This window comes from Lepidochelys kempii, chromosome 12 (assembly GCF_965140285.1).
Source record: "Lepidochelys kempii isolate rLepKem1 chromosome 12, rLepKem1.hap1, whole genome shotgun sequence".
Taxonomy (NCBI): Eukaryota; Metazoa; Chordata; order Testudines; family Cheloniidae; genus Lepidochelys; species Lepidochelys kempii.
This window is the reverse complement of record NC_136391.1, coordinates 18,569,780-18,589,099: the sequence shown is the minus strand read 5'-3', so window position 1 is coordinate 18,589,099 and position 19,320 is coordinate 18,569,780. Positions and strand designations below refer to the sequence as shown.

The window sequence follows — 19,320 nt, the reverse complement described above, 5'->3', positions numbered from 1 at the left end:
ACTTCTGAAAATGAGCCCATTTATTTGGGTGTCTTACGTTAGCTTCCTATATTTGCAAATCTTAGCCATAGCATTCGTTTCTTATTCTCATGTTGAGACCCCCACATCAGTCTTTCATCTTTTGAGGGTGCTTATTAATTTGCTCAGTTTCTCTTTCTTGGCCCTAAAGATCAAAATAAAACTATGATCCCAACCCACATTCCTTAATGTCACATACCTAAAGGACAGGCAGTAGTTACGTTCAGATACATAAGTGAATACTTCATCCAAGAGCGGCTTAAGAGAAACTTATCCAACATAGTTTCAGAACCTAAGCATCAGTGCCAGCCTTTTACAAAATAGCTAACAAAAACCAGTGTACTAGATAGGGCTGTCAAGCGACTAAAAAAATCAATTGCAATCAATAGCGTGATCAAAAAAATCAATTGTGCGATTAATCGCACTGTTAAACAATAATAGATTACCATTTATTTAAATATTTGTGGATGTTTTCTACATTTTCAAATAGATTGATTTCAATTACAACACAGAATACAAAGTGTACAATGATCACTTTATGTTTATTTTTGATTACAAGTAATTGCACTGTAAAAAATAATAGAAATAGTATTTTTCAATTCACCTAATACATGTACTGTAGTGCAATCTCTTTAACATGAAGGTTGAACTTACAAATGTAGAATTATGTTAAAAAAAAACTGCATTCAAAAATAAAACAATGCAATATTTTAGAGCCTGCAAGTCCACTCAGTCCTACTTCTTGTTCAGCCAATTACTCAGACAAACAAGTTTGTTTACATTTGCAGGAGATAATGCTGCCTGTTTCTTGCTTACAGTGTCGCCTGAAAGTGAGAACAGGAGTTTGCATGGCACTGTTGTAGCTGGCACCACAAGATATTTACATGCCAAATGCACTAAAGATTAATATGTCCCTTCATGCTTCAACCAGCATTCCATGGGACATGCATCCATGCTGATGATGGGTTCTGCTCAATAACAATGAAACGCAGTGTGAACCGATGCATGTTCATTTTCAATATCTGAGTCAAATAAGACCGACAGACGGTCGATTTTCTTTTTTGGTGGGTCGGGTTCTGTAGTTTCTGCATTGGAGTGTTGCTCTTTTAAGACCTCTGAAAGCATGCTCCACACCTCATCCCTCTCAGATTTTGGAAGGCACTTTAGATTCTTAAACCTTGGGTCGAGTGCTGTAGCTATCTTTAGAAATCTCACATTGGTACCTTCTTTGTGTTTTGTAAAATCTGCAGTGAAAGTGTTCTTAAAATGAACAACATGTGCTGGATCATCATTCAAGTCTGCTATAATGGGAAATCTATGGCAGAATGCAGGTAAAACAGAGCAGGGGACATACAATTCTCCCCCAAGGAGTTCAGTCACAAATTTAATTAGCGCATTATTTTTTTAATGCACGTCATCAGGATGGAAGCATGTCCTCTGGAATGGTGGCCGAAGCATGAAAGGGTATACAAATGTTTAGCATATCTGGCATGTAAATACCTTGCAATGCCAGCAACAAAAAGTGCCATGAAAATGCCTGTTCTGACTTTCTGGTTACTTTGTAAATAAGAAGAGGGCCGCATTATCTCCTGTAAATGTAAATAAACTTGTTTTTCTTAGCGATTGGCTGAACAAGAAGTAGGACTGAGTAGACTTGTAAGCTCTGAAATTTTACATTGTTTTGTTTTTGAGTACAGTTATGTAACAAAAAAAATTCTACATTTGTAAGTTGCACTTTCATGAGAAAGAGTGCACTACAGTACTTATATGAGATGAATTGCAAAATACTATTTTTTATCATTTTTACAGTGGAAATATTTGTAATAAAAAATTATATACACTTCGATTTCAATTACAACACAGAAAACAATATATATGAAAATGTATACAAAACATGCAAAATATTGTATACATTTCAATTGGTATTCTATTGTTTAACAGTGCAATTAAAACTGCGATTAATTGTGATTAATTTTTTTAATCACAAATAATTTTTTTCAGTTAATCGCATGAGTTAACTGCGATTAAATGAGAACCCTAGTACTAGAACAAACAGTACCAAAACATTCAGTTAAATATATATTTCTCATGCAAAAGGAAAATAAAAATAATTATGGAAGTTATTCTACAGTGATAAGCATACCTGTCCTAGAATAGCTGATATGACTGAGCTCTTTCCGCTTCCAACATTTCCACAAATTCCCAAAACCTTTCCCTACAAAGAGACATATTTTGCAGATAGTTGATCTATATTTGTAAAGTAATAAATTTCTCATATCATGTTGCCTACTGTTCTGCGATCATGCAACAAATATTTCATGTCCTGTCACACCTGCCAATTCAGGAAAGCATCCTTATTCAGGAAGACCTCTTAACCATTTAATTTTAAGCATGTAGATAAAGTTCTTTCTTGGATCAGTGCCGTAATGCATATTTTACTCCCAAGAAGACAAAGTTAAAGGTGTTGTATTTGGATTTATAGAAGCCAATAGAATTGGTATTTTAAATAATGCAGTGATGTACATTTTTTTTTTAATTTCTTTTTACTGTGTAGAGTGCTGTAGCCTTTTCATTAATGTAAGGAATTTACAAAAAAATTCTCTGTTCTGGTGACTGGTGCATAAATGAAGTCTTGGATATGGAATTTATTTATAAAAATCAGTCATTGTTTGGTATTGAGATATGCACTTTATAAACCATGTTCTGTGTTTGTACCTAGCACAATAGAATACTGATCCATGACTGACTCCTAGGTACTACTGCAGTACAAATAATAATTTATTAGTGGTCTAATGGGTGCTTTAGAAAGCCTATGCTGGGCAAAGAGAGGTGCGTGTCTGGGGGAAGAAGGCGAATTGAAACCTTTGTTTCTTAGCTCAGCAGTGCAAGGCAGAGATAGCAAGGGCCCCAGGGCACCCAAATCCTTGCAGGCAGATTGTTATCTTACAAACTTACTTTCTTCACAGTAAAGCTTAAATTGTATAAAGCAATGGCTGCACTATCCTCCTCTCCGATTGATGTCTCAGAGTGAGGAAGGACAGGCCCTGGTTTTGGTTGGTATTGAAAAGCAGTCTTCCCATTCATGTTTTCATTATTGTTCTTTCTGCTGTGTTCATTCATACATTCCCAAGACAGTGTAGCATTTTCCATTACCACAGCATTTTCTGAATTTTTCAGTTGCTTTACATAAACAGGAGGAATTTCAGTTAGGAGAATTTTCTAAAATAAGAGAATAAAAATAAAAATGCCATTTATTTATCAAAGTATGAAAAGTGAAAAAATATTATTCTTTTGATTAATCCAGCATAGAGCTGACTGCTGATAATATGTTGGTGAAATGTGGTGAGATTCTAGCAAACTATTTAGTATAGAAGCAGAATCAGTGCAGATATTTCTTTAGAAATACTGCAAAAAATATTCTTAAGAGATTTTCACTTTTAGGGATTCAAGAATTTGGATAAACTTTTGATCTTTTGTGCTCTGATCCTCTGAACCATTTGTGGTTCACCAGGAACAATTAATTTGTTTAGTTACAGTAGAAGTCCACTGACTAGTTCTAATACAAAGAGAAGCAGCATGTAAATCCTTTGGCATATGAAAGGCCCAATTGTTTTTAGGATCAGGGTCTTAGACACCTATTTGCAACATAACACTATTTGATATTTGTTATATATATTATTTTTTTAGAAATATCTGCTGCTGTTTCAGTATCTCCATTCAGTGAATGGGGTTGATTTCTCTTTCAGTGAGGCCAGGCGTTTCTACAATAGCCACATTATGTGGAACAAAGTAGAACTAATCAAATCAATTGTCCCATAAGAACATAAGAAGGCACTGGAAATCAGAAAATTTCAGAGCTTGTATAATATTACAAGTATATTATATGTATAATATATATACTATATTATACTAAATATAGTATATTATCTGTAAAAAATAAGGGCTGTTTTAATCACACTGTTAAACAATAGAATACCAATTGAAATTTATTAAATATTTTTGATGTTTTTCTACACTTTCATATATCGTATTCTATGTTGTCACTGAAATCAGTGTATATTTTTATTACAAATATTTGCACTGTAAACATGATAAACAAAAGAAATAATATTTTTCAATTCACCTCATACAAGTGCTGTAGTGCAATCTCTTTGTCATGAAAGTGAAACTTAGAAATGTAGATTTTTTTGTTTCATAACTGCACTCAAAAACAAAACAATGTGAAACTTCAGAGCCAATAAGTCCACTCAGTCCTACTTTTTGTTCAGCCAATCAGTCAAACAAGTTTGTTTACATTTATAGGAGATAATGCTGCCCTCTTCTTATTTACAAAGTAACCAGAAAGTCAGAACAGGCATTTTCATGGCACTTTTTGTTGCTGGCATTGCAAGGTATTTACATGCCAGATATGCTAAACATTTGTATACCCTTTCATGCTTCGGCCACCATTCCAGAGTACATGCTTCATCCTGATGACGCTCATTAAAAAAATAATCTCTAATTAAATTTGTGACTGAACTCCTTGGGGGAGAATTGTATGTCTCCTGCTTTGTTTTACCCGCATTCTGCCATAGATTTCCCATTATAGCAGACTTGAATGATGATCCAGCACACGTTGTTCATTTTAAGAACATTTTCACTGCAGATTTTACAAAACACAAAGAAGGTACCAATGTGAGATTTCTAAAGATAGCTACAGCACTCGACCCAAGGTTTAAGAATCTAAAGTGCCTTCCAAAATCTGAGAGGAACGAGGTGTGGAGCATGCTTTCAGAAGTCTTAAAAGAGCAACACTCCAATGCAGAAACTACAGAACCCGACCCACCAAAAAAGAAAATCGACCGTCTGTCAATCTTATTTGACTCAGATACTGAAAATGAATGTGCATCGGTCTGCACTGCATTTCATTGTTATTGAGCAGAACCTATCATCAGCATGGACACATGTCCCAGGGAATGCTGGTTGAAGGATGAAGGGACATATGAATCTTTAGCTCATCTGGCATGTAAATATCTTGTGACACCGGCTACACCAGTGCCATGAGAATGCCTGTTCTCACTTTCAGGTGATATTGTAAACAAGAAGTGGGCAGCAATGTTTCCTGTAAACAAACGTGTTTGTCTGAGTGATTGGTTGAACAAGAAGTAGGAATGAGTGGATTTGCAGGCTCTAAAATTTTACATTGTTTTATTTTTGAATGCATTTTTTTACATAATTCTACATTTTTAAGTTCAACTTGCATGATAAAGAGATTGCACTACTATACTTGTATTATGTGAATTGAAAAATACAATTTCTATTTTTTTTTACATTGCAAATACTTGTAATCAAAAATAAACAATGTGAGCACTGTACACTTTGTATTCTGTTGTAATTGAAATCAGTATATTTGAAAATGTAGAAAACATCCACAAATATTTAAATAAATGGTATTCTATTCTTAACAATGCAATTAATCACAATTAATTTTTTAATTGCTTGACAGCCCATTTTTATATCAATATATATAAAATGGTCTGTCAAGCGATTTAAAAAATTATAAATAAAAAATAAACATATTGATTCACTTAAGTTGCTTCAACAATAACTTTTAGATTAGCTCCCATTTTTAAAAATAATTTAAAAACTCACTATTTCCAGTGCACTGTAACAGTAAACAGATTCTTTTAATCTTTCTTCTTTTCTCTTGCTTCGTTACATTTTTGTTTGTACAGCACCTAGCAAAATAGTGCCCTGGTCCTGGTTGCCGCAATACTACTACTGCTAACAATAATAATAGAGGAAGAAGGCAGTAGTGGCTTGTTATTTGATGTATAACTATTCTGTTTTTAATTTTACTTTTGAAATACACATTTTTAGTTTTCTCTTTAGAATTAGGTATGTAGTTTAGTGTAGTTTTCTTTTATTTACTAACTAAAGCCTGTTATAATGCCTGAAGTCATTGAAGTCAATGGGAGTCTTTCCATTGCTCTGAACAAGAAGTAAAATTACAATCTACATTAAGCGATTGTCTGCACTGAGAAATTAATTCAGATTAAGGGAGGGTGTGAATTTAAAACAGAAGAGCTATTTCTGATTAACTTCTTGTGTGGATGCTCTTATTTAAGAAGATTCTTATTCTGGTTCAATTTTAACCGCTTTGGAAGTAGATTACCCTAATTTGGAATATGGTATGTACATATAGGGAGTTAATCAGGAATAATTATTCCAGAATAACTCCCTGTATAGGTAAACCCTTGTTTGCACTTATCTAGAAAATTCCCTGAATATTTTAAAACCATGTTTTACCTTCAATCTTGTTAGGGAAATTTTAGCTTCTGCTGCTGCTTTCACTGAGAAAGGCAAGATAGCAATTGAAAACTTCATTACATTAAACATGGCAATCACACTAAATGCCTGCAAAAGAAAAAGGAAAAAGGCTTTTACTATTTTAGTGCTGACCATTCTTTTGCATAAAAATTCTAAATATATTTTTGTATTATATTTTACAGGGTAGGAACAAATATATGCTTTTAATTTGTGTGATTTTCATTTTCGTAATTGCAATGTGAGTGGCTAAAACACAATGCAACGCCTTCCATTTTTCAAGTCATTATGAATATGCAAAATGGCGTTGGTCCCATTACTGAGCTTTCTGGAACATCAGTTTGAGGAGTCTTCCTAGGTCTTCTACCACTGATTTCAGTGAAGTTAGGTGAGGGAGGAATTTGACCTGTTAAGTGTAAGTCTCTGAACCCTTCCTGCAAACCAACTTCCAATCCGTCTTGCTATGTTAGCAATGAAGCTTACACTTTTTTATCTTGTCTAGAAGCTTCCTGTGTGATACCTTGTCAAGGGCTTCACTGAAATCCAAATAACTCACATACACTGCCCTGCCTTCCTACATATGCTTTGTCACTTCTTTAAAGAAATCAGTCAGGCATATTCTTAGCAAACATATGTTGGCAAGTGCCTAACTCCTGTTTACTTATAAGTGAAACATTTCATTTTGTCCCTAATAAATGAACCCAGTATTTTCATAAGACATAAATGAGATTATTGATGTGTAATTAAGAGGCCTCTAGCTTACTATGCATTTTTAAAATTGGTATTATGTCCACTTTTTTCGGTCTTTGTGCATTTTCTGTTTATGCAGTTATGTACAAAATAAAAAGATGGTAATATTTTTGCTTGTTCCTTGCTTAATTCCAAGAATTGCCTAAGGATCTGGGCAAGCCCGGGAAACAACTGCCTGGGGAGTCTGGGAACTGGGAGTGTCTGTACTGGCACGAAACTAGGCAGGCAGACTTTGACGGAATCAACATGTTCCTACATAATGTTTCAGTTCTCTTGAATCAGCATTTTCTAATAGAATATTGTTCTGTTGGAAAATATTCAACCAATTTGAGTGAACAGTGGAAGGAACTAATCACAGCTGCAGCCTCTGCACAAATTTATAGGTACCCCAGGCTTCCCAGAGAAGCTGATACAGATGCTCTCTCACATGGTGATACAGTTCACAAGACTCATCTCAGGAGATTTCAACATCCACAAGGGCAAGGATTCTGATATAATAGCACACAACTTCCTATCCAAACTCTTCATCTTTGTTTTCTCATAGGAAATCTTTGGACTCCCACATATAAAGCATAAAATATGAAAGTACTATTCACAAATATACAAGAAACATACCTGGAAGAAACAACCGTTACAAAACGCATCAGCAGATCTGCTTAGCAAAATAGGTTGCTGTGAAATACATCCCCTTTGTGCAATACTCTGCACCAGCTCCCCAGTTTAACGGTTCTAACCTGAAATTCAAAGCCTTCCATGGAACTGGCCCTGTCTACTTGAGAGATCACCTCCATGGCCATGACTTCCCATGACAACTATGTCTCACTGAAGCAATGAAACCATCAAACAACATGGGAGGCCGAACTTTACAAGAGCTAGACCAAGACAATGGAACTTGCTACCAGAAGTCAGAATGACAACTAATCTCACCATCTTTATAATGAAATCCAATGTTTATCCCTTCTGCTTAGCTTTACCACCGTTTGCTCAGTAAACACATAAACCATATCAACTATTCAAGTTATATCCCCTACAGGCTGGGGAGGAAGAGAGAGACCACACTATTATTTCTGTTTTCCAATATTTGGGAGGAGGTGTTCAGATACTGGTATGCTGGGGGACATATAAGCATATAGATTAATTGGATGAAATCCTAGCTTCATTGAAGTCAATGGCAAAACTCTGATAGTATATCAGAAGCTATATTCTCTTTTATCAGCATTACATGGAATCTTTTTCCCTGCTTTTTGCTGTTTCTTTGACTTTCCTTTTGTACATCCTCACTCATTTTGTAGTCAAGTGTTTTTGCCAATAAACCCCCTACATGTCACGCTGGGATTTTTTTAAACAAAATTTCCTCCTTTGCTTGTATGTTTACCCTTCCTGCCCTCCATCTTTTCCCTAGCGACTGCTTTCTAAAGGGGAATGCATCTTGCTGTTCACCAGACTGAATTTTGCATTAATCTGCATTGAGTCCTGTGTGGAAGGAGTGGGTGGTGAATGATCCCAAATGTCTAGTTAGTTTCTTACTATTTAAGAAAATACTTTAAAGCATTTAAAAGACCATATATCTTCTTTTAGAAGCTTCCCTAATTAATAATCAATTTAATTTATTAACTTTATCTTTACCATGCAGTGTTTAATAGAAGCTACCCTGGTTTATTAGCCAAATACAGGTGCAGCAAGTTGTATGGGCCCATGGTGCCGGGGTTCCAGGAATATTCAGGGTCTGGAGGCCCGGTTCCACCAATGTTTGGGGCTGAGTCTCTCCCCAGCCCTGCTTGTGGTCCCCACACGCCTGCCCGGGAGTGTCTACTGGCCCCACCTGCCACCCCCATGCGATTTAAAAGGGCCTATGGGCTCCTGGCCGCCGCCTCCACCACCGGCAGTACTGTGGGGCTAAGGTGGCTCCCTGCCTGCCCTCGCTCTGTGCCACTCCCAGAAGTGGCCAGCATGTCCGCGTGACCGGGGGGAGGCATCTCCACGTGCTGCCCCCACCATGCGCGTGGACTCCGCAGCTCCCATTGGCCAGGAACTGCAGCTATTGGGAGCTGCGAGGGTGGTGCCTGCGGGCAGCGGCGTGCAGAGACACCCCCCCCGGCCCTCCTGCCTAGCAGCCGCTGCCAGAGGGGTGTTTGGGTCGCTTTCGGGACCCGCCCGAGATAAACACCAACTCTTCACCCTCTCCCGCACCCCAACCTCCCACCCTCATCCAGAGCCCGCACCCCTCCCACACCCAAACTCCCTCCCACAGCCTTAGGCAGGTGTGTGAGGCGGGGCAAACTTGAACCCATTCTGGGCACCACCAAAAATTACACAAAGCTGCTGCCCCTGGCCCTGTACAGTCTGTACAGGAAAGCTATGTTAATTTTGGAGCTGCCATTCATTAAAAATCCTAGGGGAAAGTAAGTAAATTTAAGAGGATCCAGATCTACTCTACAAAGATATACTGTACTATAAGGGAACAGGGACTTTGGGGGAAGATATATATATAAATATATATATAAAAAAGTCGTACAACTGATGCAGTTAGTTCTTGCTTTAAAAGGGTGTGTAAAACAAACGTCATGACGATAGCCAGTGTTGATACAATAGGTGTCAGAGCAGAGTTTACACTTTGTACATATCCCGCTTTTTCCAATATTTTCCTTTCAACATTTCTTATACCTGTGAAATATAAGAAATTTAAAATATTGTAATGTAAAAAAATGTAAAGCAGAGCTAATATTTTCAAGAGAAGACCATTCTATACAGCAAAGGCCTTCCTTATACTAAGTCTGGATTTGGGAGACGTTGATATCAATTGAATTGCATGCACCAAAGGCAAATTTATAGCCCTACATTTGATAGCATTAAGATGGTAACACAAAAGCTATTTAAACATTGTTACTGGATCTATTTTTCCCTTTAAACAAACAAACAAAAATCTTATGATTAAGCAAAAGCCTAAGTGACTGCTTTACATATATACTTTTATATTTGGCAGAAATTGATTTTGATTTTTGTTTAATAACTTCAATCGATAATACCATTTTTTAAAAAAAATTCTATTGATTTAAATTTTCACCATTGTGTAAAATTATGTGTTTAAGCATTTTTTTATTTTAAATCAAGTTTAAATTTTCACTGTTGCAGAAAACTGGGAGGGATGTCAAACAATAATTAATGACTGATGTTGAGCTTCAAAAAGTTAAAGCTTTATAACCATTAATACTCAACCAGTCAACATCACACCTCAAAATATAAAAAGTAAATATCCCTAAATCAAGCAGCATTTTCCTTACTTTGCCTATCTATAAATTTAAGTTACTAGTGATGGAAATATTTTTGTTGGTTTGTGGATATATGGTAAAATTAACATTTCCCGATAAAAGACTATATATTTTTGGCCCTTAAAGCATTAAATGATGGATAATCAGTAAATAGACTCAACTGTTTGCACTTAGGTTCAGTTAAACATTGATTTTAGACAGCTCTCTTTTCATTACCATGTTTACCTTCCTAAACCTGTATTTTTGTATAAATATTTTATTTCCATATTTACTCCAGAATTCTGGAGGAAGTCTTTACAAGGGCTACATTTAAGATAACATGGGGTTGTGATGAACAGGACAATGGGCTTGTTTTGTACTGGTTCAGAACCCCAGTTTTGCTTTGAGTTTTGGGTTTGTGTGAAAATGCAAACTCAAAGCCGAAAAGGGAAGGGAAAACCAAAAATGTCTCTCAGTGAGTTGCACTGAAATTGATCAAATCACCTCCACTTCAGTAACCCTTTCACCCCAATAAGCCTGGCTCTCTCTTCAGTGGCCTGGAATCCATCCACTGCCTTCCAAAGGTATCCCGTTAGTTACCTTTTGTAGCCTTGAGGGAGAGCCACTTTACCTACTTCCTCTTATGTGAAGCCTTTAGAAGGCTGCTTCTCTCCCATCCAGAGTAAGGATTTTCGTGGACAGTGGGAAGCCTGTTTCCTTTATCCCCTTCTCCGTATCACACTTGGTCCCAATGTTCTATTTTTGTGTCCCACTTTATCTCTCAAAAAGAAAAGGAGTACTTGTGGTACCTTAGAGACTAACCAATTTATTTGAGCATAAGCTTTCGTGAGCTACAGCTCACTTCATCGGATGCATCCTGTGGAAAGTTTAGAAGATCTTATTATATACACACAAAGCATGAAACAATATCTCCTCCCACTCCACTCTCCTGCTGGTAATAGCTTATCTAAAGTGACCACTCTCCTTACAATGTGTATGATAATCAAGGTGGGCCATTTCCAACACAAATCCAGGTTTTCTCCCTCTCTTGCCCCCCTCCCCAAACTCACTCTCCTGCTGATAATAGCTTATCCAAAGTGACCACTCTCCTTACATTGTGTATGATAATCAAGGTGGGCCATTTCCAGCACAAATCCAGGGTTTAACAAGAACGTCTGGGGGGGGGTAGGAAAAAAACAAGGGGAAATAGGCTACCTTGCATAATGGCTAAGCCACTTCCAGTCTCTATTCAAGCCTAAGTTAATTGTATCCAATTCGCAAATGAATTCCAATTCAGCAGTTTCTCGCTGGAGTCTAGATTTGAAGTTTTTTTGTTGTAAAATAGCGACTTTCACATCAACCAATGTGATATATGCCATCATGTGCCAGCAATGCCCCTCTGCCATGTACATTGGTCAAACTGGACAGTCTCTACGTAAAAGAATAAATGGACACAAATCAGATGTCAAGAATTATAACATTCATAAACCAGTCGGAGAACACTTCAATCTCTCTGGTCATGCGATTACAGACATGAAAGTCGCTATTTTACAACAAAAAAACTTCAAATCCAGACTCCAGCGAGAAACTGCTGAATTGGAATTCATTTGCAAATTGGATACAATTAACTTAGGCCCCCCCGCAGACGTTCTTGTTAAACCCTGGATTTGTGCTGGAAATGGCCCACCTTGATTATCATACACAATGTAAGGAGAGTGGTCACTTTGGATAAGCTATTACCAGCAGGAGAGTGAGTTTGGGGGGGAGGGGGTGAGAAAACCTGGATTTGTGTTGGAAATGGCCCAACTTGATTATCATACACATTGTAAGGAGAGTGATCACTTTAGATAAGCTATTACCAGCAGGAGAGTGGGGTGGGAGGAGATATTTTTTCATGCTTTGTGTGTATATAATAAGATCTTCTAAACTTTCCACAGTATGCATCCGATGAAGTGAGCTGTAGCTCACGAAAGCTTATGCTCAAATAAATTGGTAAGTCTCTAAGGTGCCACAAGTACTCCTTTTCTTTTTGCGAATACAGACTAACACGGCTGTTACTCTGAAACCTGTCACTTTATCTCTGTGTACCACCCGTTCAAAGATTAGGAGCCCTAAGAGCAGCACCTCAGTTTACTGCTGACTTCCTAAGATTATTTCTGGAGGACTGACCGACTTAATGTTCCTCTCTTGACCACCCACAGGAGTGTAACTCATTGGTGGTATACCCTGCAGCTGTCCCACCTGGTCTAGGATTTCCCCCTGTTCAGTCTATCCTGGCTGCTTCTGACCATTTCCCCCCATAGGCTTCCATTTGGTCTCACCCATATGTGGAGACTCATCACATATCTTTCTCTTATCCTCCTTTGACCATATGTACAGCTCTTCTGGCCTCCAGTGCTCTGATTTCCCTGTCTGATTCCCTGGCCAGGATCATGGAAATTCAGGCTTTAGGCTCTGTGGTAAGGGATTTGTGAGGTTGGGCTGCCTGGAGAAAGGGAAATATTGCAATACAGGATGCAACATTCCAGGTACATTACCACCAGAGCAGGCAAAGACAAACTATCTCCTGTGGAGAGATGCCACCCCATTTGCACTCTGTATTTGTTACCCTTTTTATTGCCAAATCACAATGTTTCTTATTTGCTGCCCTTTATCCCTATAGCTCTCCTGACATTAGTGCTTTCCAGCTTTTGGTCTCCCATTGAATAGCTCAGTTTTGGGCCATTTTTACCTGTATATATTAGCTGAATTTCTTCTTATTATTTTCTGCCATATTGCTAACTTCTCTAGATTACCTCTGTATTATTACTGTGTTCAGACCACCTCCTGATTTAGTGTCAGCCAGTTTGATCAATGTGTTGTTTATCTCCACTTCCAGATCATGAATGAAGAGATTAAATAGGAGAAATGTTAACATCCCCCCTCCGAACTTAATGCTGTTTTATCATTCCACTTTGTTTATGGCACCTCAATTTCCAATCTAGGTAAGTGTTCGCATCTAAGCCAGTACAAATTAATCTTGCGATCAACATTTCATGAGTCACCCTATTAAATCCTATATTGCATTTGCTAGCTTCTTTTATTAGGGGCCCAATCCTGAGAGGTACTAACTGCTCTTCAACTTCCACTTATGATGGGAGTTGGGGGCACACAGCAACCTCTTGGGATTGAGCCCTTACTCTATAACAGCCAAAAGAAGTAATCAGATTTGTTTGGCAAGTTTTGCTGCTTGTTGTAGACAAATTGGAGTGAGTTCAGAGAAGAGCAACTGTCATAAAAATAAAGGGAAGGGTAACCACCTTTCTGTATACAGTGCTATAAAATCCATCCTGGCCAGAGGCAAAATCCTTTCACCTGTAAAGGGTTAAGAAGCTAAGGTAACCTCGCTGGCATCTGACCTAAAATGACCAATGAGGGGACAAGATACTTCCAAATCTGGAGGCGGGGAAAAGGGCTTTGATTTGTCTGTGTGATACCTTTGCCGGGAACAGATCAAGGATGCAAGCTCTCCAAGTCCTGTAAAGTTAGTAAGTAATCTAGCTAGAAAATGTATTAGGTTTTCTTTGTTTTGGCTTGTAAATTCCTGGGCTGGAGGGAATGTGTGTTCCTGTTTTTGTGTCTTTGTAACATAAGGTTTTGCCTGGAGGGATTCTCTATGTTTTGAATCTGACTGCCTGTGAAATTATCTTCCATTCTAATCTTACAGAGTATTTCTTTTATCTTTGTTTTGTTCTTCTAATAAATTTCTGTTTTTTAAGAATTGGATTGGGTTTTTAGGGCCTTAAAAATCCAAGGCTGGTTTGTTCTCATCTTGTTTATTCTCAAGCCTCCCCAGGAAAGGAGGTGTAAGGGCTTGGGGGGATATTTGTGGGGAAGATGTCTCCAAGTGGTCTCTTCCCAGATTCTTTGTTAAATCGCTTGGTGGTGGCAGCATACCAGGTTTTAACCTAAGCTGGTTCCCAAGGCAAGAAAGAAATCTGTGCCTTGGGGAAGTTTTAACCTAAGCTGGTAAGAATAAGCTTAGGGGATCTTTCATGCAGGTCCCCATATCTGTACCCTAGATTTCAGAGTGGGGAAGGAACCTTGACAGCAACAAATGTTATTAGGAAGCTAGAGGGAATAATTTATGAGAAAAGAGAGCCAAATATGCATGGCTTGACTAAGCAGTAAAGGTGATATAAGATTTTACAAGTATTTAAAGAGTATAAACACCAAGGAGAGAATGAGTGGAATGGCGGGTATAAGTAGGAGTAATGGGATGAAATTAAAAGAAAAGGGTAGGCTCAAAATCAGGGTTGGGAATCTTGTTAGCCCCATTGCTTGGAATAGTTGAAACTAGCCTGGATCAGGAAGTAATAGGTAATATACTAGGTAATATACCATAGGGAGCTGCACTGGCAGGGTCATGGAGTAAATAGCATGATACTTCAGGGGTAACATTTTCAAAAGTTCCTAACTGACTGAGGAGCCTAAGTTCTGCTGACTTTCAGTGGAGAAAACAGAACAGGGGTTCATAAACATCCTTCTTAGAGACAAGTGGTTTTAAAAACATAGAGCAGTTTAAGTTTCTATAAGTCACTGATATTGTAGAGAAAGCACAGTTACCATTTTATATACTACTATAAAATAGCTGCTTTTTATACCTTTGATTGCCTTTGCAAAAGATTTTTCCCAAGCATACATTTTGATCAATTTAATGCATGTTAAAATCTCATTCATTGTTCGCACGCGAGTATCTGTCACTGACATAGCAGCTCGTCGGAATACGGATGTGAGCTTAGCCATGAGCATCTGCAATCAAGATGTAAAAATGCTATTAAAACACATCCTTAAAACGGAGACGTCTAACAAAAATGTGAATTTAAGCAAACATGTTTGAGAGTGTGTTTGTGTGGATGGTAAATGCCTACAACTGGCAATATTGCAGGAGCCAATTGCCACATCCTTTTAAAGTGACAGCATTATATTGCTACCTCACTAGCTAGTCTTTATACATTTGAATGTTTTTCCTCCATATGCTTCCAAACTCTTTTTTGAATATTCATGTTTCCAGTGTCTATTGATACTCATTGTAGTATTCCAATGAACACATTAAAGGCCTCATTCAGGACTCCATTTTTGTATCCAACAACATATATTGTATAGATTTCTTGTTCCTTTTCTAATTTGACTCTTCTGCTAAGATGTGTGTCACCTAGACTAGAGCTTGCTTCCATGTTCCATGTCAGAGGCCATTAACATATCATGTAAAAAACAGGAACAGATTAGTATATTCCTATGCAACTTACTATTTAGAAATGACGAGGGAACAATAGGAAACAGCTGTGATTTCCTATGCACCTTAATATGTAGATTCGACAATGTTATATATATTTTTATCCTTACAGATGCTAATATCAAATTAGAAAAAGAACGAGAAAGCTATACAATGTATATTACTAGATACAAAAAGGAAGGCCTGAATGAGTCCTTTAATGTGTTCAGTGAAATACTGTAATGAACAGCAATAGACACTGGAAACGTGAATATTCAAAAAAGAGTTTGGAAGTATATGGAGGAAAAACATTCAAACGTATAAAGACTAGCTAGTGAGATAGCAATATAATGCTGTTACTTTAAAGGGTGTGGCAACTGGCTCCTGCAATATTGCCAGTTGTAGCCATTGACCATCCACACAACCACACACTCAGAAAAAACCTGCTGCCACCATATTGAAAACACTTTGAGGCAGTGGTTTGTGGTTCTGTGTGTTTAGCTCCTGTAGGTGTGACAGCATTATAGGAGATTATCAAATGTACTTTAGAAACTGTTAAGATGTGTCTGGAAAAGTTTAATCAATTGAAAACACAGTTCATTAACTAAACAGCTCTATGTCTCCATTTTAAATAGAAATAAAATACATATAGCTTCATGTAAAAGTAACAATGGATTATTCCAGTGTTACTTCTTGAAAGGAAAGCTCCTTTAACTATTCTGAATGTAGTTTATTCTTTATATGAAAAATGTAATCACCAGTGAATACTAAATTAATACATTAATTAACACACTCGAAGTATCTTAAGACCATATTTTCATAATAGTCTCTATGCTTGCACAAGTTATTGATTGTACAACAGGTACAAAATTGCAGTTACATATGTTAGACGTATCTGTAACTATCGTACCTGATTGTTTTTGAAAATTTGGCCCCTGTGTTGTCTTTTAGAAAAACTAAAATGAATGTGATTTAAACTGCTTATGTGGCAACACTAAGGTGAAAAGATACTTGTGAGTAGGTATTGCAGTGTTGTGTATCACAATGAGATCAGAGGCCTATGTAACAGAAAATTCAGATATTGGGACAAATTCTCCTTTTAGTTATTGCAGAGCAACTGTGAGAATGGAGTTACTTTGGATTTACTGAGAGAAGAACACGGTCCTTTATTGAGTTATTTAATAAAATATTATTAAAGGTAAGGATTTTCAAAGGAGCCTAAGGAGTTAAGTACCCAACTCCACATTAAACTTTATGCCTTATACCCTTCGGTCCATTGAAAATCTCAGCCTTTACATTTAATATTGATCAATGTACATATAAAATTATTGGGAAAATCAGTCACTTTACCTGTAGAGGTATAAATATAATATAAACAAATGTTCCTGTGAGTGCAGTGGGACCAAGAATAAGACAAGAATATATGGTGCAAACGATCATTAGTGCAGGCACAGTAATTGGCAGAGGACAAAATAAGGCAGCTTCAAACATTCGATAGCCATCATTAGCTAATACATTAATGACCTGCAAACATATAAAAAGAGAGAGATGAATAGTTCTCCCTTTTATCGATATTTCTGTGACCAAGAGTTTTTAAACCAATCATGTTTTTATAATCCCAGGAGTAAGACTTTCAGGATGCACTATCCATATACTGTTTATTAGTGCATCAAGACTTAAGTGACTATACCATTTCAATTGACTTATTTTAGTATTTTACAAAAACAGCTCAGACATTAAAGGCCACCTGGAGGTTAAGAAGTAGAATATGATTATGAAAATTTACCTCACCAACAGAGATGTGCGTCAAAGACTTAAATGCTAATAGATATTCAAAAGCTACTGTAGATACAGCAACTTTTAGTCTTATAGCTGTACGGTAGTTGATGGCCCATGCCAATGCCCAGAATATTACTTTGGAAAGTTCAGCAAGAAAAAGTGCTATGCAGAGTCCAATTCCCCGAATGATGTCTTTGGAGACGCTTTCACTGTGCTGTAGAATTTTATGAATGATCACAGTCTGCAAAGAAATTTCAGAATTATTTTTTAAAATTGCATCATGAAAAATTTCACATCTGTTAACCTTTGGGAAGTTCAACACCGCAACGTCAGGAACTGTGCTGCTTCCACAGACACCTCTACAATGCACACTCCTTTCAGTGGCATGTAGAGTTCATAAACTACATGCCCCCCAGCAGCAGTATACCTAGCAGTGTAGATGGTGAGGCACTGCTTAGGTGAGTAGAGTGACGAAACGGCTGAACAATGCAGGCATGTCCCCTATGTTACTCTGCAGTACCTTCCCATCTATGCAGCTATTTTTAGTAGCGTAAATGCTACCTCCTCATTGCTGGAATCTTTCACCACTGCAGGGAAAGTCTCCAGCAGCAGTGAGCCAGCAGGGAAAGGTTCTGGCAAGTCCCCCCACCCTCAAGAGCCTTTCCCCACTGGCTTCCCCCACACACGAGCCTTTCCCCACTGTCCACTTTAGAGCCTTTCACAGACATGTGTACACATTTCAGTGTGAACTCAACTGGCTTTTCACTGCAGGGTGTAGCTACACGTACCCTACACACCACTGCAAGTGGTGTTCACACTGTAGGCATACCCAGCATGGTACCATATGGGATTTACACATATAAATAATAGAGGTTTTGGGAAGGAAATTACATTTTATATTCATGAGGTACTAAAGGATAGGCACTCAGATACTATGGTGATGAGTGCAGAATAATGCCTGGCTAGATTTTAATAGATGGTTACCAGTTACCTATCTATCTGTCTATATACCAGTATCTGTCACATTTGAGAACCACTTGGTTTCACTGCGGGAAGATTCTGAAATTAGTTACTTGAATTATTGGCCCAATAAAAATATTTATCCACTCTTGATATCCTAGTATAAACCACTGAAATCAGCTCAGGTAGCTAGTTAACAAAAGTTGCTGTTACTCTGTGAGGGAGGTATGAACAAATACATTAATTGATAAAACTGAAATAATGGGGATTTCAACTAAGTGTGCTTAAACTGGTCAATTGTCACATCAGAACAAGGTTTAACAATTGCTTTTTGCAATAAATAGTTCCAAAGACAGAGCTTGTTCTGGACTTGTTTCTTATTACCGCACAGAATAAGTTGGTTCAAGGACTGTAATAGAGCCACAAGATAATATTGACTGCAATATAATTAAGTTCAACATCCTTGGAGGAGGAAACACACCAAAAGCTAGTATGCAGAGACTAAAATTGAGAAAGTGGGATTTTTTTAAATATAAGGAGAGGATGATTGGCAGAACTGAAGGACAACAAATTTAAAGTTGCTAAAAGAAAAGACTAACACAAAATTTAATGAACCATTGGAACTCATTCCCATGAGATATCATTGAGATCAGGAGCTTATTAGGATTCAATAAAAGGATTAGACATTTCTATGGCCAATGAGAATATCCACAGTTACATGGGACAGGAATAAAAAATTAATGCTATAGTAGTACATGTAATAAAAAGAAACCTCTGACAGGAATCAGGGCCTTCAGCAGAGCCAGTCTAGCAGCATGGCCTGCAGCAGACACTCTCTGGACAATCTAATGAGCACAACCGGCCTGTGGCTGCTTGATTGGCTACACAGCCTATTTGACTGGAAGAGTCATCAGACTGGCTCTTAAGCCCAACAGCAACAGCAGTTCAGGGGCTGCTCAAAGCATTTGCCTACGGCAGCAATAGCTCCTGAGTTTCTTGTTAGCT

The 19,320-nt window shown here is 37.6% G+C and overlaps 1 protein-coding gene and 1 long non-coding RNA gene across 13 annotated transcripts in view; one reads left to right on the top strand and one right to left on the bottom strand.

The window, feature by feature from the left end:
• Positions 1-19,320, top strand: part of LOC140896246 (uncharacterized) — a 58,269-nt gene that overhangs the window by 4,930 nt on the left and 34,019 nt on the right. For 2 of the 4 annotated variants that reach the window (XR_013634493.1, XR_013634496.1), the window contains exon 3: positions 13,201-13,306. The exons of the other annotated variants lie outside the window; for them this stretch is intronic. This is a non-coding gene — a long non-coding RNA (uncharacterized LOC140896246). The remainder of the gene's footprint in view (positions 1-13,200; positions 13,307-19,320) is intronic. 4 annotated transcript variants of the gene reach the window in all.
• The window catches only part of ABCC12 (ATP binding cassette subfamily C member 12), a 127,494-nt gene that overhangs the window by 81,800 nt on the left and 26,374 nt on the right, over positions 1-19,320 (bottom strand). For 8 of the 9 annotated variants that reach the window (XR_012154481.2, XR_012154482.2, XM_073307712.2 and 5 more), the window contains 7 exons: positions 17,363-17,596; positions 16,927-17,100; positions 14,966-15,113; positions 9,590-9,738; positions 6,307-6,414; positions 2,974-3,237; positions 2,162-2,233 (listed from right to left, as the gene is read on the bottom strand). Coding sequence is in view for 7 of the 9 variants with exons in the window: in XM_073307712.2 (XP_073163813.1) it covers positions 2,162-2,233; positions 2,974-3,237; positions 6,307-6,414; positions 9,590-9,738; positions 14,966-15,113; positions 16,927-17,100; positions 17,363-17,596 (1,149 nt within the window). In the remaining 2 variants the exon portion in view is untranslated. The remainder of the gene's footprint in view (positions 1-2,161; positions 2,234-2,973; positions 3,238-6,306; positions 6,415-9,589; positions 9,739-14,965; positions 15,114-16,926; positions 17,101-17,362; positions 17,597-19,320) is intronic. The other variant, XM_073307713.2, reaches the window with a different exon arrangement.